The sequence below is a fragment of the Rhincodon typus genome, chromosome 18 (genome assembly GCF_021869965.1).
Source record: "Rhincodon typus isolate 14 chromosome 18, sRhiTyp1.1, whole genome shotgun sequence".
Classification (NCBI taxonomy): Eukaryota; Metazoa; Chordata; class Chondrichthyes; order Orectolobiformes; family Rhincodontidae; genus Rhincodon; species Rhincodon typus.
In genome coordinates, this window is record NC_063349.1 from 6,873,690 (window position 1) to 6,899,334 (window position 25,645).

The 25,645-nt window shown below is 39.8% G+C and overlaps 1 protein-coding gene across 1 annotated transcript in view; it reads left to right on the forward strand.

Annotated features, from left to right (window-relative positions):
* LOC109924088 (importin-8-like) overlaps positions 1–25,450 on the forward strand; it is an 85,347-nt gene extending 59,897 nt beyond the window's left edge. The window contains exons 8-15 of the mRNA XM_048607813.1: positions 293–418; positions 2,815–2,881; positions 3,683–3,808; positions 15,912–16,009; positions 17,976–18,071; positions 21,510–21,730; positions 23,456–23,661; positions 25,060–25,450. Coding sequence (XP_048463770.1) covers positions 293–418; positions 2,815–2,881; positions 3,683–3,808; positions 15,912–16,009; positions 17,976–18,071; positions 21,510–21,730; positions 23,456–23,661; positions 25,060–25,301 — 1,182 coding nt within the window. The 3' untranslated portion in view covers positions 25,302–25,450. The remainder of the gene's footprint in view (positions 1–292; positions 419–2,814; positions 2,882–3,682; positions 3,809–15,911; positions 16,010–17,975; positions 18,072–21,509; positions 21,731–23,455; positions 23,662–25,059) is intronic.
* Positions 25,451–25,645: the final 195 nt, after the last annotated feature.

Genomic DNA, 25,645 nt, shown 5'->3' on the forward strand with positions numbered 1-25,645 from the left:
ATGCTGCTTGGCCTGCTGTGTTCATCCAGCCCTGCACCTTGTTGTCTCGGATTCACCAGCATCTGCAGTTCCTACTATCTCTGCATTCAGACCTAGATTGAAAGCCATAGACTCTGGGGTGACCATGATTCTTTTGTTCAATACTTTTGATATCACTGCCGTTAGCATTCCCTCTACCTGTTGACAATAAATTTTAATGTGTAAAGTATGTGAAGGATACAAATTCTTTGAAATATTTTGGTACCTCCAAGTTTGGAAATACAAATACAAGGCTTTGTGCTTTTCATCTCAGGCCATGACTTTCAGCAAAGTCCTCCAGAGTGATGCTTATGAAGAGATAGAGGACAAAACGGTGATGGCTATGGGTATCCTAAACACAATAGACACCATCTTGACTGTCGTGGAGGCTCACAAGGAGGTCAGTGATCGTTTTGTTTGGGCTGAGAGCATTTACTCGTGAGATGGTTAGGTTCTTCATATTCTCAAAACAACATAGAAGTCAGGTAAGTGATACGCACAGTAGAAAAAAAGAGATGAGGCCTTTGACGTAACTTTGGCACTTTTATTTTGTGTAGTGAAGTTGGTGAACAATGTATTTGTTTCAAGCAGGTAGAGCACACCGGCCAAGTTTATGCTGGTGCGGGGAGGGAATGGATGATCCCTGAGTATCAGTAAGAGAGGAATTTGACAGCACTGTAATTTTGAGTGGCAGTGGGGAATAAGGAAGAAATAAGAGAACCCTGTGAGAAGGTGTAAGTTCAAGATGGGGAGATGAAGTAGACAAAATAAATGAAAAGTATGGGGTGACGAGGATAGGCTTAACATGGTAGTTACACATACAACCAGTAGATGTGAAGTTATTAGTGCACACCTTGCAGAAAGTTATACGTCACTAAATTTAATTGAAGGAAATGGTCCCAAATTCAGCAACCTGTTTATCCTTCTGGAAGTGAACGTTTGGGAGTTTCTCACTGCTTGATGATCAAGCGTCCATGATCAGATAGTGCAATTTCAAAGCAGTTTCTCTTTCTTCATACAATAAGCTTGTGACTGCTCAGTGACTAAATAAGAGTTTCGGAAACATTACCAGTCTACCAGTTTGCCTTCAAGACAAAGCACAGTTGTGTTCCCTACAGTGCATTGTTACTCTCTGCAGCAGATGTCTTTCTGTTGCCAATTCTCTTTTTATATATTTACCAGTTAATCATGCCCAGTTATCTTCTGAACATCTGTCCCCACCGTACCCCACACCTTCCACCTTGCTCTATTTACTTGTGCTGTACATTCTGTTTGCAGGGAGGAATTGGTCAACATTCATTCTTACTTTTCTCGTGTGCTTAATGTAATCACACTTCCCAATGCACTTTTACAAGTGTTATGAAACAAAAAAATCCAAACCCGCCAGTGGCCCAAGTCAATCTACTTATTTGCCTTTGTGTGATAGAAGCATGTGGCTCAGAAAGCACCTCTGAAAATAGAGAGAAAAATGAAATCTACAGTTACAAGAAAAACTTCTGTCTTTTATAGAGCGAGGAGCTTGGTCAAATGATCTTTCCTAGTTCCCAGCTTTTCATGGACATTAATGGACTTTGAGCAATTCTTTTTCACTATTTTCATGAATTTCTTTTTTAAAGTTCAATTACTGGATGTGGGTGTTGCTGACTAAGCCAGTATTTATTGGCCGTCACCAGTTGTCCTGTTAGTGAGCTGTATTCTTCAACTGCTGTAATCCTTGGGGTGTAAAGTACACTGTCAATTCTAGTAGGGAAGGGGGGGGTCCAGTATTTTGACCTGCGATAATAAGGGAGTAGTGATTATATCTCCAAGTCAGGATGGTGTCTGGCTTGGTAGGGAACTTTCATGTATGCAGATGCTGCCCATGTCCTCCTAGAATTGGAGGTTTTGGTTTTAAGTAAGTCTGTCAAAGGACCAATGATGAGCACATCTTCTGGATGATAAACTGGTAGTCTTGAATGTTGTTGGAGCTGCACTAATTCAGACAAATGGGGACTATCATGTCACATTCTTGCCCTGTGCCTTGTGCCTTGTAGATGATGATCAGGAATTGGGGAGTCAGAGCTGAGTTACTCTCCATAGAATTCCTAGCCTCTGAGCTACTCTTGTAGTCACAATATTTATGTGGCTGGTCCAGTCCAGTTTCTGGTCAGTTTTAACCCCAAGATATTGATAATGGGGGATTCAGTGATGGTAGTGTCACAGAATACAAAGGGGCAATAGTTAGATTCTCTTGTTTGATATGGTCATTGCCTGGCACCTGTGTGGCCAAATGCTGCTTGCTGCCTATCAGCGCAAGTCTGCATAATGTCCAGCTCTGGCTGCATTTGAATATGAGCTGCTTCACTATCTGGTTTTGTTTTGCTCAGTCCTTGTTGCTCAATGTAAAATGAAATAGCTTGCTGCTTTTGTAGTTTTAAAAGGGTGTGTTGTAATTATGTCATTCTAAAGGTTTACCAGTTAATTCATTGTGGGTGTTACAGCAGTCTCAACATTTTGTACTGCAACTCGGATGCTGTTCCAGCAAGAGATGAGGCTTTTTTGTGAGATTTTTAAGGAGCCTCTTGAAGGTTTGATGCTGAAACAAGCTGCTTCATTGTACTCTTAATTGTGAGAAATTTTGTCCCTATTCATGAAGACTTGTGTCTTCTTCAATTAGAGATAAGAGAAGGTAAAACTTCTGGTAGTTGTATTCAGAAATTGGATCTTTCTATTGCTTGCTCATCTCAATTGCTACCTATTTATCCCAGAGTAACAGTACGCATCTTTTTCCTCCTCCATTTCCACCCTATCCTCCAGATTACACTGCAGCTCGAGGGCATCTGTTTGCAGGTCATTGGACTAGTACTTCAGAAACACGTTATAGGTACAGTCTATATCTGTTGTTTGAACTTTTACTATTTAAAATGCAATAGGGCCCTGTTAAAGTTGTACAAGTGTTAGCATTTCTGTAATTGTCAGTGCACAAACACCTAACAGAATACTAAGAAAGGATTTACATTTACATGGGAGCCATTTACAATCTTAGAATGGCCAAAGTAATTTACAGCTAATGAAATTGTAATAGATAATTATTGAAGTATTGATACTGCTATATTATAGAAAAACACAGGAGCTGTTTTGCACACAGCTAGGTCCCATAGTCAGCAAAGAAATAAATAATCTGATCTATTTTTAGGGCATGTTGCTTGAGGGATGAATATTGGCGAAGACGTTGGGAGAACTCCCCTGCTTTTCTTTGAAATAGTGCCTTGAGATCTTTTACATCCATGAAAGACCAAATGGGCCTTAGTTTTACATCCTACCAGAAAGCCAATATCTCTGATGATGCAGCTATCCTCCTGTAGTGGACTGGGTGTCAATGAAATTTATGTAATCAGATGTGGGACAGGAGTGCAACCTCTGAGCCATGGCTGACATATGTTAATATTGACTATTTAACGTGATTTTTTTTTGCCATTCCTCAATATATTGGGCATCTCTGACATGTCACTATTAAGTGAATGTTAGATTGCTTATGCATTCCTTTCGTAACTGCTATACTAAAATGGCCTGTAATCTTGCTAGTTTTTATTCTGATGTTACTTTTACTCCTGATGAAAGTTTAACAGTTTTTCCTTTATTTGCGATTTCTTAAACAGTAATCCCTGCTTTCTTTCTGCTCCAGAATTCTATGAAGAGGTTCTGTCCCTTGCATATAGCTTAACGTGTCAAGTCATATCACCTAATATGTGGCAACTTCTTGGCATTCTTTATGAAGTCCTTCAGCAAGACTGCTTTGAATATTTCACAGGTATTCCTAGTTTTTCCTTTGAATGTACTTCAAAAAATACACATTGCAACCGCAGTGTTTGGCTTCAAATGCACAATTTATCTTTTGATGATGACATCAAATATGGTATATCTGTGCAACAGAGAATTCAAATTCAAGGTAATCCCACATGACTAAACTTGATAAAATTTATTAAGTTGACTAATTTTTTTTAAGCAGATTTGAAACCTTTTTGGCTGCATCTCTTTGCTGTGGCAACTTACTTGAGTGTAAAAGCAGACATAAGCTAATAAATCAGCAAAACAACCCATTCATTATCATTGCTGTTCTAAACGTCTTGCTTACAGACTAATATAAATGTCAGAAAAGCAATATTGCTGGCTTAGCCTGCACTGAGGTCTGTACAGGGCTTGATTAAAGACCATGAGAAAAATCATCTGAAATTGTGCCATGAAGATTTCGGTACAAAGTCAGTCTGAATGTAAATGAGTTATGAGAATGATATCTTAAGAGAGGGTTTGATGAATTCTGCAGTAATAGGTTGTTGATAAAATTGATGTGATTTAATTGTTCCAGCGTGTAACCAGATCATTTAACACATTGACTTTCACGTGCTGTTCATGTCGTTTGCCTAAGCCTGAAATTGTTGCTAAAAGTTTGCACAATCCCACTGCTACAAAAAGGATCAGTGAACTATATTTGAACTTGATGGAGACATATTTATCTCTCAAATATAAAAAGGATTAGACTATTAAATTTTCAGACTGCATTTAGCATCTATTTAAGAAATCATATCTTGAATAAAGTAGATACTCTGTCCAAAGTAAAAGAAAAGGTCTCTCTAGGCTGAATAGGAAGTGTTCTGTGTTTGATTATTACCTTAACCATACTGGTTAGCTGAATGGCAAAACCATACTTATTGGTTGGGTACGAAGAGGTTGCAAGTTGGCTAAACATGCGGTCACAGTACTTCCTCAACAGTACAATTACCGATTTGAATGATAAAGAAGCCCCACAGAAAAGTGCATATTTTAAAAGGCTCAAACTTTAAAACATATATAAATGTCCAAATTAATGCTGTCAAAGTCATTGCAGTTGCCATTTTTATCTCTATCCCACTAAAAGATATAGCTCTATTAATAAACATTTTGATTAGAAATGTGTAGTTTTAGCTAAAGTTATTAACCTCGCCCATTTTTTCCTCAAACTTGTCAATATTTTGTCCTCAGTGACACAGAGTCATAGAGATATACAGCATGGAAACAGACTCGTTCATGCCAACCAGATATCCTAAATTAACCTAGTTCCATTTGCCAGCATTTGGCCCATGTCCCTCTTGAACCATTCCTGTTCATATACCCATCCAAATGCCTTTTCAATATTGTAATCGTACCAGCCTCCACCACTTCATGTGGCTGCTCATTCCATACACGCACCCTCTGCATGAAAAAGTTGCCCCTTAGATCCCTTTTAAATCTTTCCCCCCTCACTTTAAACCTATGCCTCTAGTTTTAGACTGCCTCACCCCTGGGAAAAGACTTTGTCTGTTTACCCTATCCATACCCCTCATGATTTTATAAACCTCTATAAAGTCACCTCAGCCTCTGACACTCCAGGGAAAATCTATTCAGCCTCTCTCTATAGCTCAAACCCTTCAACCCTGGCAACATCCTTGTAAATCTTTTCTGAACCCTTTCAAGTTTCACAACATCCTTCCAATAGCAGGGCGACCTGAATTGGATGCAGTATTCCACTAGTGACCTAACCAAACGCCTTCTTCACTATGCTATCTACCTGCGACTCCACTTTTAAGGAACTATGAACCTGCACTTCGAGGTATCTTTGTTCAGCAACAGTCCCCACAATGTTACCATTAAGTGTATAAGTCCTACCCTGATTTGCCTCTTCAAAATGCAGCTCACATTTATCTAAATTAAACTCCATCTGCCACTCCTCAGCTCATTGGCCCATCTAATCAAGATCCCATTGTACTTTCAGATAACTTTCTTCGCTGTCCACTACACCTTCAATTTAGGTGTCATCTGCAAACTTACTAACCATACCTCCTCTGTTCACATCCAAATCATTTATATAAATGACAAAAAGCAGTGGACCCAGCACCAATCCTTGTGGCACACCACTGGTCACAGACCTCCAGTCTGAAAAGATTTTGGGTAATCCAAGATGGAGGGTGGGAAAAAGTCATGGCTATAAAAGCTGCTCCTTTCTTGAGGTATTTTCAGTGTTGGAGCTGATTTCCATGAATTCTAAGAGCGGTAATTACTGTTTCATAAGATGTTGCATTGTTTCGGAACTTTGGGGAAAAATATCAAAACAACGGCACTTTAAAAGGAGGAAGGGAGACAAAGGTAGTGATCACAAGGGAAGTGATTCAAATGGAGAAAGAGACCTGCACTGCTGTCTGATCCAGCAGTCACCTGCACAGCTGCTTCCTTTGCTGTTTGGTTTCAAGTATCTCTCGACATCAGACTTTGTTCTAAGAAAAATGAACAAACAGCGAAATTCACAGCTGACCTTGGAGAGAAACCTGTGTGGGGAAGCTCACAGCAGGGGAGCAGTTAAGTGGCTAGTTTTAAAGTATAACCTTACTTGTTTTTGTAAATCTACAATAGTGAATAGAGTGGGTTCATTTTTTTGATTATATGTTTTTATTAAGATCTGTCTCTTGATTAAATTTTGAAAATATAAAAACATAGGTACTAAGCTAGCCTGGAACTGCTTTAGAGCAGTAAGACTGGGCTATTTTCTGAGTCTGTAGATTGTTATGGTGTAAAGATGGCCTTTAGTAGAGTGATGTGCTCTTGCTGTTGGATGTGTGGGATTGGGGAGAGTTTTCATGTTACTGATGATTATGTCTGTAGGAAGTGTGTTTGGTTGCGAATCCTATTGGATTGCATGGATTGGCTGGAGCAGCAGTTAGAATCCATGAGGAATTTACAGAAGCTGGGGGTGTGTGATGGATGGTAGCTGCAGGGAGTGAGATAAACTGAAGATACAGTCAGGTAGATGGATAACCTCAAGGAAAGGAAGGGGAGGGAGGCAACAAGTGCAGGAGTCTCCTGTGGCTATCCCCATCTCAAACAAGTATGCTGTTTTGGAAAATGTAGGGGGTGATGGACTGTCAGGGGAATGTAGCACTGATAGCCAGATTTCTGGTACTGAAATTGGCTCTAATGTATCAAGAAGTACGCCAAGTTCCAAGTGGTCAGTTGTGATATGGGACTCTCTAGTGAGAATGACGTCTCTGCGGCTGACAGTGAGACATCAGAATAGTCTCTGGTGCCAGGCTCAAGGATATTTCGGAGAGGGAGCAGAATATTCTCAGAGGGGAGAAGAACCAGCAGGAGGTCGATGTACACGTTGGAACTAACGACATAGGAAAAGAAAACAATGGGATTCTGAGGAGAGAATATGGGAAGTTAGGCAGGAATTTAAAAAGTAGGTCTTTGAGGGTAGTAATATCTGGATTACTCCAGGTGCCATGAGCTAGTGAGGGTAGGAATAGGAGAACAGAGCAGATGAATGCGTAGCTGAGCAGCTGCTGCAGGGGAGAAGGATTCACATTTTTGGATCATTGGATCCAAATTGAATTGGGGAGGTGATGGCCTAGTGGTATTATGGCTGGACTGTAAATCCAGAGACCCAGATAATGTTCTGGGGACCCAGGTTCGAATCCCGCCATGGCAAATGGTGGAATTTGAATTCAATAAAAAAAATCTGGAATTAAGAATCCAATGATGACCATGAATTCATTATCAATTGTCAGAAAAACCCATCTCGTTCACTAATGTCCTTTAGGGAAGGAAACTGCCATCCTTACCTGGTCTGGCCTACATGTGACTCCAGATCCACAGCAGTGTGGTTGACTCTTTGCCTTCTGGGCAATTAGGGATGGGCAATAATTGCCAACTGGCCAGGCACTCCCTCATCCCATTAATGAATAAAGGAATAATTGAGGAAAGACCTGTATCAGAAGGACAGATTGCACCTGAATTTGAAGGGACTAAGATACTGGCGGGGAGATTTGCTAGAACTGCTCAGGAGGATTTAAAGTAGTTGGGGTTGGGGAGTGGGTGGGTTTGTGGTGGTGGGAGGGGGCTGGGGGAGTGTGTGGGACCCCAGGAGGTAGTGAGAAAAGAGATCAGTCTGAGACTGATGCATTTGGGAAAAGGAGGGAGTCAAACAGTCAGGGCAGATAGGAACAAAGCAGGGAATGAGGCAGGACTGATAAATTAAACTGCCTTATTTCAATGTGAGAGGCCTGACAGGCAGATGAATTCAGGGAATTGTTGGGAACATGGGACTGGAATGTCATAGCAATTGCAGAGATATGGCTCAGGGATGGATAGGACTGGTAACTTAACATTCCAGGGTATAGATGCTATAGGAAGGGGGGCAAGAGAGGAGGAGAAGTGGTGTTTTTGATGAAGGATAACATTATGGCTGTACTTTGGGGGGGTTTTCCTGGGAATACATCCAAGGAAGTTATTTGCGTGGAACTGAGAAGTAAGAAAGGAATGATCACCTTACTGGGATTGTACTAAATACCCCACCCCCTCCCCCATCAAATAGTCAGCGGGAAATTGAGAAACAGATTTGTAAGGAGATCTGTTATCTGTAAGAATGATAGGGGATTTTAAAACGTAGCCTGGGACTGCCATAGTGTTAACGGCTTGGATAGAGAGGAATTTAAGTGTGTACAAGAAAATTTTCTTAGGCAGTATGTGGATGTACCTGCTAGAGAAGGTGCAAAACCTGACCTACTCTTGGGAAATAAGGCAGGGCAGGTGACTGGGGTGTCAGTGGGGGAGCACTTTGGGGCCAGTGATCATAATTCTATTCATCTTAAAATAGTGATGGAAAGGGATAGACCGAAGTTCTAAATTGGAGGAAGGCCAATTTTGGCGGTATTTGGTAAGAACTTTCAAATGTTGATTGGGGGTGGATGTTCGCAGGTAATGGAAAATGAGAAGCCTTCAAAAATGAGACAACAAGAGCCTCAAGACAATATGTTCCTATTAGGATGTAGGGCAAGGCTGGTAGGTGTAGGGAATGCTGGATAATTGGAGAAATTGAGGTCTTGCTCAAGAATAAGAAGGAAGCATATGTCAGGTATATACAGCAAAGATCGGGTGAATTCGTAGAAGAGTATAAAAGGCAATAGGAGTATACTTAGGAGGGAAATCAGGAGGGTGGAAAGGGGACAGGAGATAGCTTTGGCAAGTAGGATTAAGGAGAATCCAAAGGGATTCTACAAACGCATTAAGGACAAAATGGTAACTAGGGAGAGAATAGGGCCCTCAAAGATCAACAAGGAGATTTACGTGTCGAGCCGCAGGAGATGGGCGAGATACTAAATGAGTATTTTGCATCAGTGTTTACTGTACAGAAGGATGTGAAAGTTAGAGAACGTGGGGAAATAAATAGCAACATCTTGGAAAAATGTCCACATTGCTGAGGAAGAGGTGCTGGACATCTTAAAACACGTAAATGTGGATAGATCCCCGGGATCTGATCAGGAGTACCCTAGAACTCTGTGGGAAGACAAGGAAGCGATTGCAGGAACCCTTGCTGAGATATTTGTATTATCAATAGCCACCAATGAGGTGCTGGAAGACTGGAGGTTAGCTTATGTGGTGCCAATATTTAAGAAAGGCGGCAAGGACATCCAGGGAACTATAGACTGGGGTGAGCCTGACATCAGTGGTGGGTATGTTGTTGGAGGGAATCCTGAGGGACAGGATTTACATGTATTTGAAAAGGCAGGGAATGATTAGGGATCATCAACACGGCTTTGTGTGTGGGAAATCATATCTCACGAACTTGATTGAGTTTTTTTTTGAAGAAGTAACAGAGAGGATTGAAGAGGGTAAATCAATGGACATGATCTGTATGAACTTGAGTAAGGTGATCGATAAGGTTCCTCATTTGTAGACTGGTTAGCAAGGTTAGATCACAAGGAATAGAGGGAGAACTAGCTATTTGGATGCAGAACTGGCTCGAAGGTAGAAGATGGAGGATGGTGGTGGAGAGTTCCAAACCATTTATTTGCTTTCAAAAGGCATTTACCATTAAATTTCCTGCAGATTATTTTTTTTCTTCCTTTTGGTTTTAAATTTGGCCCAGTATTTAGGCCTGATCTCAAATGTACAATCATTAATGAATTTTGATGACTAAGTAGAAGGTAGTTATCCAGTTAAAGCCGAAACATGGCTCTGTTATATCTCTGCTCGTAAGAAAATGCAACAGTTCACAAGGAGACAACATAGACCAAATGCATTACTCCCATCCTCAATCCGTTGGAGCCAACCTAACTTAAGTCTTGATTCCAGCCTACTCAGCGTGGTTGTGGGGGAAGCATTAAACAGACCAGCTTTAAGGCCTGAGGAGAAGCATCTTTATAGCTTACAGACAGGGCTGATATTGCATTTAATGGATCCTGGCTTTCTTGTCTTCCAAACCTAGCCCACACCCATTACATTTTAAGCACATTGTCTCATTAACTCGATTATGTAACCAAGCAGCCTTTGAGATCAGGTTAATCATCTGTCCATCACTTTGAAATTGTTCAACACAGAGATGGGTATTAGGTTTCAGCCTTTTAACATTAGATTGCTGCCTGTCTGTGTCCCCCTCTCCTATCTCTTGTGAGGTTTAAAACCCTACCTGCTATCACCTCCCCCACTGCTCCCTCTCTCTCCTATGTTCTGTCAAACAATTCTATTAAAACAAAAATAAAAATGCTGCAGATGCTGAAAATCTGAAAGAGGTTATTTATCTGATACATTGAGCCTCTTTCTGCAGATGCTGCCTGATCTGAGTTTTTTTCAATACACTTTATTTCATTCTGTCATCTTACTTGATGTTTGTAATCTTAAATTGGTGGATCTGATCTTTTCAAAAATTCCCTCCACCTTGCTCGGAATTGCAAACCCAAGACATCAAGTCAGTCTTCTTAGTCCACTGTTCTCAGGATGGGAAATTGCCTTGTCAACTCTTGTTTAAAAGTAAACTCGTAACTTTGTGTTGCAGATTTGATATTTTTTTAAAAAGCTGCAATATGAATATCACTTTTTCCATTTTCGTCTTTTTGGTTCTGAAGAAGTCATAACGAAACATGAATGTTTAATTCTGTTTCTCTCTCCACAGCTGTTCTGTTAAGTTTCTGCAACACTTTGGGATTTTATTTCACCTTTTCCACCTGGTTGCCAGTTGAGTAGGGAACTCTTCCTGGTTGTAGCATCGTTCCACATTGAAAGAGCACGCAACTTTCATAACTTGCAATCTTTATTTTCAGGAAGCCAAACTTTATAGGCAAATTGCATCATCTCTGTTTTACTGGAGAAATTATGAGCCAATTTAAACCTTTTATCATTGGAACAAGCAATTAGCAACAATTTAGTGACAATTTAGCAACTTGATGAGTGTGAAAGGACATTATTACAGGTGTACTACGAATGGCTATTTTCTGTCAGACTACTGTCAAAATCAACTACAGGAAAATTGTGCTCTACTTGATTAACAAGTATTCAAATTTCAATGTTTACTCTTCTCCATGGAGACGTTCTTAGAATTTGCTTTTGATTACCAATATAAAAGGTTTTGAGTGGGTTTTGATTGTCACAATGACACTTGGAAATCTCAAACGTGGTTGAAAATCAAGGTTTAAAAAAGCCACAAAAAGATGGGAAATTTAATGGACCGCTTTTATTTTCTCTCCTTGTATATGCACTTCAACGAAGGGTTATTTGCCAGCAGTGTCCAAACTAGTGACCACTCCATCTGGGGTAGGGGCAGCAAATGCATTGGAATACCATTGCCACCAGCAGATGCTCTCCCAAGTCTCAGGTCATCCTAATTTGAAGCAGTTTTGCCATTTCTTCTCTGTCACTGAGTTAATATCCTAGAACTTCCTCCCTTAAACACTTTGGATGAACCTAAACCACTTGAACAGCATTGGCTCAAGAAGGCAGCTCCCCTTCACCTTCACCAGGGCAAGTAGTAGTGAATGCTGAACTTTGACCTCATCAGCAAGAATAAATTTTTAAAGAAGACATCTGCAATTCTGCCAGTTCAGTAAGTTCCTGGATCTACCCATTTCCTTTTCGCCATGGATACCCAATTCCAACTAGTTATCACCAGAGCATCCTCCACTTCTGCCTTGATCAGAGGCCTAATCTGTTCACACCTACCTGCTCAGCTAAATTTGTTCTTACATTGAGTAACTTTTCTTTGCCTTCACCTGCTTCTTCCAAATAAAAAGTAATTTCCTATTTGAATCCATACAAGTCCTAGTTGTATCTGTCTTTTTGTCAGGTATGTGGAATGTTCTTTGCTCTAGACCTCCTTGAATCACATCCCTCAACATTTTTTTTCTGGTACATCAATGTCTTTGTACACCATTTTGCACTCTTGGCCTACTTTGATTTGCCACCATTCTCACATGATCTAACTCTGACCTTTCTCTTCCCTTGACTTTTCTGTCCCCTTCACTGGGATAAGGCTGTCAATCAGCATCTATATATAGCCCACTAATTACCACCGATACCTTGACTATGCTTCCATATTCTTCCTGAAAGGGCTTTAATTCATTGTCGCAAATTTTCCATTTTGATCATGTCACCTTCCATATCAGTGCTTCTAATATATATTTTTTCCACAAGTGTGGATTTTCCTCCACCGTAGTTTGCAGGATGCTCAAATGTGCCCACTCCATTTTCTATACACCCTGTGCCTTGTTTGTTTCTTCCCTTCCAGAATCCTTATCCTCATTTCTACCTTCGCAATCTCCATATTCAGCTGTCATTTCAGCCACTTCCAGTGTGCGATGCTAACATCAAATGTATAGTTCTGTCTGATTTCTTTCAGCATTCTAAAAGGTCCTTCATATAATTCATTTGGTCCTTACTGCAGTCATCCCCAACAGCCCTCACTTCCAAAGGCAACTTCCCATGCAAGCTCAGGTGATGCAATGCCTGTCTTATTACCTTCTACCCATCCTCCATCCTCTGGTCAAAGCCCCAAAGAGTTCTCCTGAAACAGCAGGTTTCCAATACCACTTTTAGTTGAGTGAGCTGTATTTTCTGCTGTGCTTGGCAAACCAAATACAGTTTGGCTGAGCCTTCATCAAACATCTTTGTTTAGTCTTCAATCGTCACTTGGAGCTTCTAGCTTCTCGTCATTTTAAGTGCCTACCTCAGGAAATATGATCGCATTAAGTCATTCAGTCTTCAGCCTCCGAGGCTGTTCCAGTGAAGCTGAAAGGACAGTACCTCATTTTTCTGTATCATTTCAGAGCCTTCTGGACATGAATTAATCAATTTCAGATCGTAACCCTTGTCCCTTGCTTCGCGAAGCATCTTCTAACAGTGGTTCTATTATTCCTGTTACACCTCTTCCAGATCTGTGTTTTGTTTTTTGTTCTCTTAGCTTCTTTTGCCTTACGTCATCATCCTTTCTCTTTCATTTAACTTCTCCTGTCTTCCATGAATCACACACCTTCCTTTTTATTACTTTGCCTGGATCTATGTGTGGTTTAAACCTGCTAAATTTCAAACATTTTCAGTTTTGACAAAAAAATTGGATCTGAAATACTAACTTTTTCTCTCGCTGCCTGACCTCCTGTGTATTTCCAGCATTTTCTGGTGTTGTTTCAATAAACTACCTTTCCTCTTTAATAAATAAAGGAGGCAGATAGATGGATCTACCCAAATAAATAAGAAACACAATTCTGCACAGGTAACCAAAAAAATGATTAGAAGTGTCTAGAAAATGTTTGCGTTCTTCAGCTGGACTCTCTTTTAAGTCCACTACATGGGTTCTTCCTGTAGGGAAGATCTGGCATGAAATGAAGCTTAATTGCTTTTTGCTGAGGAAAACAAACAAATCACCAGGTACTTGAACATATTCAGTTGCAAAGTAATTTTACTTCTTCACGTAAGAATTGAAGACAGTTAGTAACACTGCAGTTGTTATGATGTTACTTAGTATTTGATAATGCTTGGAGCTTTTGAAGGATTGTGGAATCTGGATCTATTTCAAAGCTCATGGAAATATCTGGAGTGTTTTTTTTTATAGGAGGTAATTAAAAAACGGTAGACATTGGAGATTATTTTTGTCGCACAAATCCTGACTGGTTATAACTGTTTGCTTTGATTTAGACCTCTGCTGAGGCTGTTTTGAACAGTGACTAGGTGGAGAGGTGCTTATTTTGTCTGTTTTAGTTGGAGACCAACCTGCTAAGAACAAGCTGAGTTAGATAAAGTTTGCAAGCTGCTGATCTGACCACTGTCTCACTTGTGAAAAGAATATCTTCTTGAGTTCAGGGTGAAACCTGTACTTTGGAAAACTGATTGCAGAAACAAAAATCAAGCGGAGTCAGGCAGGACTTCATGAAGGGGATATCATGGCCAAAAATTCATTACAGCCACTTACAATATATATTAATGACTTGGATGAGGGAAGTGAATGTACTGAAGCCAAGTTTACAGATGACACACAAATAGGTGGGAAGGCAAGTGGTCGGAGTGACACCTAGAGTTTGTAGAGAGATAGTGACACATTAAGCAAGTGGGCAGAAACTTGTCAGATGGGATATATTGTGGGAAAATGAGAGGTTTTGTACTTTGACAGGAAGAATAGAGAAGCTGACTATTATTTAAAGGAGAAAGAGTAAGCTACAGCACAGAGGGATTTGGGAGTCGTCATGCATAAATCACAAAAAAAATCACCTTAGAAGTTCAACAGTAATAGGGAAAGCAAATGGAATGTTGGCCTTTATTTCAAAGGGAATAGAGTATAAAATAGGGAGGTCTTGCTAAGACTGCACAAGAACACAGTGGAAATGCCGTGAACAGTTTTGGTCCCCCATCAAAGGAAAGGTACACTGGCATTGAAGGCAGTCCAGGGAAGGTTCACTAGGTGGATCCTAGTTATGGAGGGACTGTCTCATGGGAGTTTAGGAGAATGAGAGATGACCTTTTTGAATCTCAATATTCTTAGGGGACTTGACATTATTTAATATACTGAATATTTAATATACAAATATTTAATATACTGAAGAACAGATTTTAAACTAGTAAGAGGGAATCAGGTTTTATGGGGAAAAGGCAGGAAAATGGAGTTGAGGATTATTATATTAGTCAAGATCGCATTGAATAATGGAGAGACTTGATGGACTGAATGGCCTGCAGCTGCTCATTCATCTTATGGTCTTATCTCAGTTATATTTCCTGAGTAAGCTATGTTTGAAATGCTTCAGGGACAACAGTTTGTAATTAGTGACTTGACCACACCAGCCAGAACACCAGGGCACCACTGAAATTTGATAAAGCTGTACATAATGTAAAATAGGCAACAGCTTATTGAATACTCTGTGTAGTTCTGATTGCCAGACTATAAGAAGGATGTGATTGCACTAGAGAGGGTGCAGAGGAGATTCACCGTGGTGTTTGCTGGACTGGAGTGATTCAGCTATAAATAGAGACAGTGGGTTAGAGTTGCCTTTCTTGGATTAGAGAAGGCTGAGGGGGTAACTGATTGAGGTGCATAGTTATGAGGAGCATAGATAGGGAGAAACGTTTCCCCTTGATAGAGTGTTTAATAACCAGGGGGCCCAATTTTAAAGGTCAGAAGCAGGAGGTTTAGAGGGGATTTAAAGACAATGTTTTTCACACAGTGGGTGGTGCGTATCTGGAACTCACTGCCTACAAGGATGGTAATGGTGAGAACCCTCAAGATGTTTAAGAACAATGTAGATGAACAGTAGAAATGCCATAGCTTACATAATGGGAAAAGTGCTAGAAAATGGGACAAGTAGAAGCTTGATGACTGGTGTGGATACACTGGCCTGAGGGACCTTTTTCTATTCTACCCTATATACTCTAACCCATTTGATTTGTAAACCCATTGATTGTAACTAGAAAAAGTATTTTTATTTTTTTGTTCTGACCTGTGGAGTAGTAGGACGAGAGAGATGATGCACTCTACCAGCATAAGTCATAATATAATACACAGCAGTCATTGTATATTATTGTAAGTGTAAAGAATGACCATTTGTATAAAATACTCACGCTATAGAAATCCTGTTTCTGTTCTCTTTCAGATATGATGCCTCTTTTGCATAATTACGTGACCGTAGACACTGATGCATTTCTGTCTAATCCGAAAAACGTAGAGATTATTTATAACTTGTGTAAAAAGGTAAGTTCTTAAAGTCAAGTATTAGCTAAAGAAAGATACACCCTTCATTTATATAACTTTTCACACCCACAAACCGTCCTGCCAGTGAATTATTCTTTGATGTCAGGTCAGGACCGTATTCTGGAAGTAGACAGCAGTTTGTTTACCCTCAAAGTTCTTTTAACAGCAACAAAATTAATGATCATTAAATCTGATTTGGTAGTATTGTCTAAGAAATAAATGTTGGCAAGTGCACACTGAGAGCTTCTATGTCTTTGCGAACTTCTAAACTTAAATCAGAACAGGCATCCTTGGCTGAATGTCACACAGAGCAAGGCTCTTTGGCTTAATGTCCCTCAGAACAGAAATCTTTAGCTTAATGTTTCATCTGAAAGGTGGCGGCTCCAATAAGTCAGCACGTTTTTAATCCAATTAGTGATTCACAGGAGGCCAAAGTTAGAGTAATATGGCAGCGTACAGGCAAGGATAGTGTTAGATGGAATAGTGACTGGTTTTATAGAAGTAGGAAGTTACAAAGCATGACAGGATTCACATGTGTGGATCAAGTTTTTTTGTTAAATAGGATATGGCAGCCAAGTTTTAGATAAACTGCACTTTAGGAATGGGTGGGAGGCCAACTATCAGCACAGATTATGTGCTTAAATTTTGGTGGGAATCTTGAATTCACAACCATTTAGTGCCGCCAGATAGTTATGGGGGACGGTGAATTTGCACAGAATATTAAATTGAATGTTGCTTTTGTAAGAATTGCTGATGCTGCAAAATTAACTTTATATATAATGTTTATGAATCTGACTAACTCAGATATTTCCACTTAAGCATAGTTTGGGTTAATTTTTCAAGGTGTCTCATCTTCTGCGAAAAGTACAGATAGTGCAGTTTGTGAACTTCCCATTTTTTTTTAGATTGACTGACTGTAGTGCACCTAGGTTGGGATGCAGTGTTGTAATCAGCAACCTCTGTCAGAAATATCCATGAGGTAGCAGGGCACTGGGCCTAGCTGAGTTCCTCTAGCAATGTCAATGCCATCATGTAGCACTCCATATCGAGGCTTACATGCCAACATACTTGGGGTGGAGTGGGGGGAAATGGGGACACACTGTCATCAGGCATTTGCTGTGTAGAATGTCTTCTAGAGAGGCGAGAAAATGGAAACAAAATAAGTGTTACTATTGCAGTGTACTCCTTCACACTCTGAAAATCTGTAATTATATCAGATCCTCATTCAAGAATTTTTGCCAGTTCTCTTTGTTTCACTCATTCCTGCCCTAGGCATAGCCACTCACAAATTATCCAAGGCCTAGATAATATATTGCTAATTACGTGAGCAAATGTTTACTTGCGGTTTCATCACTGGACGGTTGTGGCATTGCAATACAGTTGCAGGTAATGACAGAGTAAATAGGGAGAAACTGTTCCTATTGACAGAAGCATCCAGAAGGAGAGGACACTGATGTAAGGTGATTGGTAAAAGAAGTAATGGTGACTTGAGGAATATTTTGTTTTAAGTAGTGAGTAGTTAGGATTTGGAAAGTACTGCCGGTGGTTTGATGAAGGCAGATTGAATAAAGATTTTCAAGAGAGAACTGGATAATCACTTGAAAAGAAACAAAAATATGCAGGGCTGTGAGCAGAAGCCAAAGCTGTAGGACCAGGTAAGTGGCTGTTACAAAGAGTCAGTCCAAACATAAAGGGTCAAATGACCTCCTTCTGTGCTGTGTTACCATTCCTTGTTTCTGTGAATGACGTTAACGAAAAGTGTTGCAATTTTCTGTCCAAGTGCTGGGAGTGTTTTACAGAAAGTATCTTAATCTTCACCATGTATCATCACTGCCCATGTAGTCAGCTTGTCTATATTTTACAGGACGTTTTAAGTAAAGGTGGTACATTTATTTGGCCCTTGTATAATTGTTTTCAAATCTAATCCTTCATTCCACAAGCCTGTAATTATGTAATATATTCTCAGGTCCTCACTGGGGATGCTGGGGAAGACGCAGAATGCCATGCTGCAAAACTGCTTGAGGTGATTATCCTTCAATGTCGAGGAAAGGGCATTGATCAGGTAACTTGATGGACTGACATGAATGTATCTTGGGATAAAATCTCTAACTTTGATTTCCACAGCAAAGACAGTGGGTCACATGAGGCCAGCTGGAGCACTGTATTGTATAGGCTTGATTAACTGATAATAATTGATCTTTCCGTAAATTATGGAGATGATTAATTAATCCATGGATTTGTTCAGCAAGAGATCAGCATATTTATATGTAACATGCTGAATTGACAGTTCAATTGGAAATGTTGGCTTAGTTTGTTCAGCAGAATTCTGTGCCTAATGCGTAGAATCTTCATCTCCTACCAACTAAGTGACCAGTGAACCATTTTAGTTTTTGTTTTATTTAGCAGTTCATTTGTATCCTCATACTAGCTAATCCTCTTCCCCATGCAGTCACAGCATTCAGTATTGCAGAGGGATATCTCAGAACGTCACTTTTGTACAATGTTAGATCCAGCTGTTGTGATGTATTCACAAATATCCTGATTCGTGCTGTATGCTTAGATTGATGTTAGTACAGCCTGCGGGCTTGAATTAAGATTAATGTGTTTTCTCTTGCAAGTAGGCATGTTTCTCTTGTGAATATTGGATTCTCTGCTGCCTTGTCATTTCTACCTCATTCAAGGCTAGATTTAAGATTTGCTGTGAATTAATAAGCTATTTATGATTTTTACCTGTGACATTCTGTGTTCTACATATTCTGTATCAGGATTCAAATCTCATCTGTAAAAGTCATTATGAACATATGAAGAAGGAACAAGAATAGGCCACTCGACCTTTTTGAGCCTGCTCCATCATTCAATAAGATCATGGCTGATCTGTTTTTAACCTTGATTCTACTTTGCTGCATATTCCCAGTAATCCGTGATCCCCTTAGTAATCAAGAACTTATCTCTGTCTGTCTTAAAAATATTCAAGTTTCTGCATCTGCTGCCTTTTGAAAATTCCAAAGACTGCGAACCCTTTGAGAGAAACAAACTGTTTTCCTCCTCTCTCTTAAATGGGCAAGCCCTTATTTTTAAACTATGACCCCGAGTTCTAAGTTCTTCCGTAAGAGGCAACATCCGTTTGAGAGTCCACTGTTCCCAGCTGCTTTACTGCAATGCTGACTGCAGACCACTCTCCCCAGCCTGCTTAGCTGCAATGCATTGTTCTTCCTTTAAAATTCATTTACATATTTAGAATCATGGTATGAATGTGCTATTTTTTGTGGTTAAGGCCTCATGATGCATTAGTCTGCATCTTCTAAGAAAGTATGTCAGTTGTAAAATTGCACCAATGAGTGAGATGCATCACTAAAATCTCGGGCTTGAAGTATTGAAACAGGTATGATTTATGCGCTGAAATAAAGTCAAGTACTCACTCAACTTCTGAGAACAGGAACTGCAAAGGGGTCCATACATGAAATATTCAGTGGAGCTGTTTTTTGTTTATTTTTCAGGCCTCCCTCTTAGGTTGACACTGATTGATATTTAAGATAGCTGAGTGCCTACACCACACTGGTATCTGACCCAAGGGGCTGTTTTACTGTTTTCACAGCAAGTATCCACAGAATATTTGACTGCCAAAGTGATTAAAACTAAACCCAATATGACCTCTGTTAATACAACCTCTATTCACATTTTCCAGCAGGGATAGAGATCAGGAAGGGAATTTATATTACTCTATCGTGAAAGCATACTGACATTGATAGTACACACAAGGCTGAACTGGCCAAGGGTTACCTCAATAAACCAGGAATCAGGCTGAAAACGTCTTTGGCTTCCTATATTCAATCAAAGCATTTGTCCACTGAACCTTTTTTGTAAAGGAAGACAGTATTTGGATGAATCGCAGTGTGGTGATCCAGCATCTCATCTCTCTTTTCCTCCTCACTGCTCCAATGTTCCTCATGTCTATGGTCCATTGCGATATCTTCTGATAGACACATTATGGCTGAGCTTGTTGTGTGCTGCCTATTTTCATAAAGGCATATACTATCCACTTTCCAAGGGAAAAAAAAACTTAAGCTGAATTTTTTTTCAACACAAATGTTTTTGATGGCTGTGAAATAGTTTTTTTCTGGGAATTTTAGGCCTATATTTACCTAAAAGCAGGCAGTTGACTATTGGTTAGACATTTCATTAAGAAGCAGCAGTTTAGCTGATGGGGAGGCGATGGCCTAGTGGTATTATCACTGGACTGTTAATCCAGAAACTCCGTTAATGTTCTTGGTATCAGCGTTCAAATCCTGCCATGGCAGATGGTGGAATTTGAATTCAGTGAAAATCCGGAATTAAGAGTTCAATGACCATGAATCCATTGTCGATTGTCAGGAAAAACCCATCTGGTTCACTAATGCCCTTTAGGGAAGGAAACTGCCATCCTTACCTGCCCTGGCCTATGTGTGACTCTAAACCCACAGCAATTACTTTCAACTGCCCTCTGGGCACTAAGGGATGGGCAATAAATGCTGGTCCAACCAGTGATGCCCACATCCCATGAGTGAATTTTTAAAAAACTAGACAGCAAAGAATGTACAACTCATGATAGTTGACAGTGGTTCACTGATGCCAGGAGATGAACCAATGGTTGACACAGAGTATGTAGATCCTGCTCCCTAACTAAAGCCCCTTGGATCTTTCTTATTTCCTGGTTTGGCTTCCTTCTGAAAAATGATAGCATTGTGACATAAAGGGAAAGAACGGTCCCCTGTCTCTAAGCACTTATTGATAATCCTTATCACTAGGGGCTGAGATAGGATTCGGGTTAGGGTTAGTGCTGAACTGGTCAATCACTTGTTTGAACCCCTCCGTCCGATAATTACTGAATCCATACCCAAATGTCAGCATGATTATCTCCTGACTCGAGATAATGTACATTATTCTGGGAACATCTCTAGCCCTTTTTAAACACTGTCATTGATAAGGGTCTAAAGAAGGCGCCATCTTGGAATATCAATATGGACGGGTGAGAAAAGTGACATAGATGCTTGCAGGGTCTATTTACTGCCCATCCCCCGTTGCCCTTGAGAAGGTGGAAGCTTTTGAACTGCTGCCGTCCATGTGCGGTAGGTAGACCCACAAGGTTGTCAGGGAGAGAATTCCAGGATTTTGACCCAGCAACAGTGAAGTAGCGACAATATATTTCCAAGTCAGGATGGTGAGTGTCTTGGAGGGCAACTTGCAGATGGTAGTGTTCCCGTATATTTCTGGAGAGAGAAAGAAACCTATTTCGCTAATGAAGTGGTCTAATGCTAAGCAGAGCAGTTCTTACAAAGCATTTGTGTACCTATTCTAAAAAGCGTAATTTAATAAAGGTTCAGTTTTTTTGTACATTGAAAGTGAACAAGTTACTAGACAGTCCAGCATTGAAGGGTGAAAATTATTTATGAAGAATAAAGCAGCAGCTTCCATGTACATCCTGAAAATTCTAAAAGTGTATATATTTTCTCTGTCTCACTAGTGTATTCCATTGTTTGTTGAAGCAGTCCTGGAGCGACTAACACGTGGAGTTAAAACGAGTGAACTCCGGACCATGTGTCTTCAGGTGGCCATTGCAGCCCTTTACTACAGCCCCATGCTGCTTGTGAATACCTTGGAAAACATTCGCTTTTCACACAGTGCAGAACCTATCACAGCACAGTTTATTAATCAATGGATGAATGACACAGATTGCTTCCTTGGGTAAGCAAATCCTTTGGTCAGGTAAATAATCAATGTTGTATTTTTTTTGCTGAATCACAAAATTTGCTGCAAATCTCAAGGTGCTGGCAGAAGTTTGAACACCTAGCTAAAGGCAGGCAATGTTTGTTTTCTTTTAAGTACTTGTACAGAGCACAGGAGTATTTACACAAAAAAACATTTAGGTAGCATGTACTTCAGGATACAGAGTTTCTGCAGTTTCCAACTCATTATTTGAAAGACATTGAAACTATACATTGTATACAGTGTTAATTCTCAAGAATTATTGTTGAGGCTGCAATTAGAAAAGACTAAAGGTACTGTTGACAGTGAATGGGAGAAGTCTGAGATTATTTAGCAAGTAAATTACGCTTCACATTTTACAATGTGGATCAAAATGTTGAATTATTCTCAAGGGAGTTATGCACCACAAAAAGAGGTCTTTCAACTCATTGTGCCCATGCCTACTCTTGGAAAGGACTCTGCCGTAAATCCCACTTCTGAGCACTTTCCCCATTGCTTTGCTCAAAGTTCTACATTGAGTGCTTACCCTGTTCCCTTTTGAACTTTATTTTTGCATCTATTTGTACCAGTCTTTCGGTCAGTTAGAAGACATGGTGTGGAAATAACATCAGGATCAACAAGGAGGCTTAGGTTTTCTTGCTGCTGGTATTAAACTTAAAATAGGATTGTACAAATTTGGTCCTATGAACATGAATGCATTTGTGCGTGTTTATTGCTATAATATTTACTTGGAACATTTTTCTGCAGCAGTTTCCATTTATTAGTTAACTTTTGAAAATAGGCCCCCTGCCCCATTTGGTTTTTTTGCTGTTCTCTCCTGCACATTATTACCAGGAGTATATACAAAAAGCATTGTACTGAGATATGGACTGACCAGATTTACTGAAGTTTCAAAAATCTCATTATCAAAAGGGCATTTGAACCATTTATACATTCTGGACAGTGTAGATTCACCAAAATTATTTTTTGTGGTTGACAAGTGGTTAGTACTAGCAAAGACTAGAAATGCTATGAGACTATTAACACAGAGGGTGAGAAGACTAGGGTATAATTTAGTATCTGTTTTAAATTAGAAAAGGTTTTGCTCATCTAAATAGGTAGACCCATTTCCTTTGATTGGGAATAAATAGACATTTGGGGTGTGCATATGGGACTGTCACTGACCCTCTGGACTGTAGGTCAAGAGACTATTGAAAGTCAGGACTATTCAGGACTGTTTTGAGCGCCCCATTTTTCAACATGGTTTAATGTGAGTACTCACATGCTGAGAATTTGGTTATGTAGTCTAAATACACCCAATGGAAAACATAATAGGACCAAATACTGTGTCTCAATTTACCACAATTTTATCATCCATTAGATAGCAGTCTGCTCCACTTACAGTTCCAGTGCAGAAGGATATAGAAAAATAAGTGTTGCAACAGACTGGCACAATGTCTTGAATTTATAATATTTTATAATTTATTTTGTCTCTGTGACAGCAGTAAAACTTATTGCAGTAGCAATGCTGTATTAATAATAAAGATAACCAAAAAGTTTTATAATGCTCATACCGTGAGTAAATTTGTCATTGCTTGCTTCATTTATTTTGATTGTTTTAAAAGAAAATGGTTAAACGAATTCAAGCTTACCTACCTGAATTGGATTTAATAATGTGTTCTGACTGCAGTTTAAAGCCTCCATTATAATTGCTTTTATTGCCAGGCTTCATGATCGGAAGGTCTGCATCATTGGTCTGAGCACACTAATGGAAATGCAAAACAGACCAGAAGCTGTGGATGCTGTGGCCGCTCAAATTCTACCTTCATTGCTGCTCCTCTTCCTTGGCCTAAAACGAGCATATGCAAGCAGAGCTCCCAATGACCAGAATGAGAATGGAGAAGAAGCTAATGAGGACACTGAAGAAAACGGTTCTTTGTTTCTTTGTTATGCATTTACTTTTCTAATGAACGCAGACTTCTCTTCGGTGTGTGCATATAGTTTGCTAATGAATGCAGGCTTCTCTTCAGCGTGTGCATATGATCCCTCTCCATTTTCTTTTCCTATTATCAAGGAGTGAATGCTGTGTTATCAGCTGAAGGCATCAGGTACCTTCTCTAGATGGCCATTATTGTGAGAATCAGCAGGATATTTGACTATTGCTGGTAGAATCCAACCAAACCAAATAATACAGCTATCCAACATCCATATGTTCATTTTCCATCTGGGATTGTTGGATAATTGTCAGGAGTGAGGCTGCTAACTTTCCTCCCTGTAACCAGCCCCAAGGGATGCTGAAGCCATTTGTGATAGTACTATTGTCATTTAAAGTCGTTTCACCCCTTGCCTAAGACAGATTTTATAACCAAGTCCCAGACTTAACACATTTAGCACCAACATCTAGGTAATTATTTGCACTAATGAGCATGTGCACCTAGCTTGCATTATGGTTGTTGCACAGAAAATAAAGGAGATTTAAAAATCTCAGGCTACTTTTTGCTCATGCTGTTATCCCATAATTTTTGTTGAGTGCAAAATGGACTGAGCAAAGTTTTGTTTGATAATTTAATAACCTGTTGAAGATTAATTATGGTGACAATTCTCCATGAAGTGTGGGCAAGCTGTTTTGTCAAATTGAATCAGATGCAGGAATGACTCTACCAATCTGCAAGCACAAGCTACCAGGAAAGATCAAAGGACAGCAGCTGTGTACAGGACCCTGACAAATTACCCCGTGCACTGCAATTCATTGAAACCAGCTTCTGGACTCTGACTGAGACGTTTGGGGAAAATATTTAGCAATAACACCTGAAGGAATATTCATCAAATTTAATAGACTTGCATTTAATACGTGCTGCAGAAGCTGAATCATTTTATCTGGGAGACAGTGCTGTAATGGTAATGTCGCTGGACCAGTCATCTGGAGACCCGGGGGACACTGGTTCGAATCCCACTATAACACTGGCGTGATCTGAATTCAGTAGATTATAATAAAAAAGGTCCAGAATAGTAGCCATGAAATTATCATCAATAGTCATAAAGGCCCATTCTGTTAACTGATGTTCTTTAGGGAAGGAAAATCTGTCATCTTTACCTGGCTTGGCCCCCCATGAGCTGACACTGACAGTAGTGTCCCTCCAACAGTTACCTCAGCTGACGAGAATTAAATTAAGAACCATGGCTTTCTACAGTTAGCTGCTTCCTGGTTAAACTAGCTGATACATCAGTTGAGCATCAATGATCTTTTCTTTACCCTGACATAATCCTTAATGTGCCCATGCTTTTATTGAACAAAGGTTTTCTCTCTAAAGTGTAATTTTCAATTTCAGAAGAGATTCCAAGTGATGAAGATGACATTCGCGAAGCAGGGCAGCAGTACCTGGAGATGTTGGAGCAGCACCAGGTGCAGGATGATGACGAGGATGATGATGATGATTGGGATGAAGATGGTTTAGAAGAAACCGCTCTGGAAGGATTCTCCACACCTCTAGACGAAGACAATAGTGTTGATGAATATCAGATATTTACGTCAGCACTCCTAAGTATGTGTTTTCAGATTGTATACTCATAATTGAAATTTAATCATTTAACTAAATGGTTCAATGAGCATCTGATGAATTCTTAAAAAAAAAAGTCTTGTTTCCATGTGTCACAATTTATATCAGTCAAATGCCATACTGCAGAAGAGTATGTTGAAATAAAACATGAGCATTGCATGAATTGTTTTCCAGTGAAATAATTTATTTTCAACCACTCAAATCACTTAAAACATGTCCTAAATAACATGAGATAACAAGGTGTAGAGCTGGATGAACACAGCAGGCCAAGCAGCATCAGAGGAGCAGGAAAGCTGATGTTTCGGGTCTGGACCCTTCTTCAGACCCGAAATGCCAGCTTTCCTGCTCCTCTGATGCT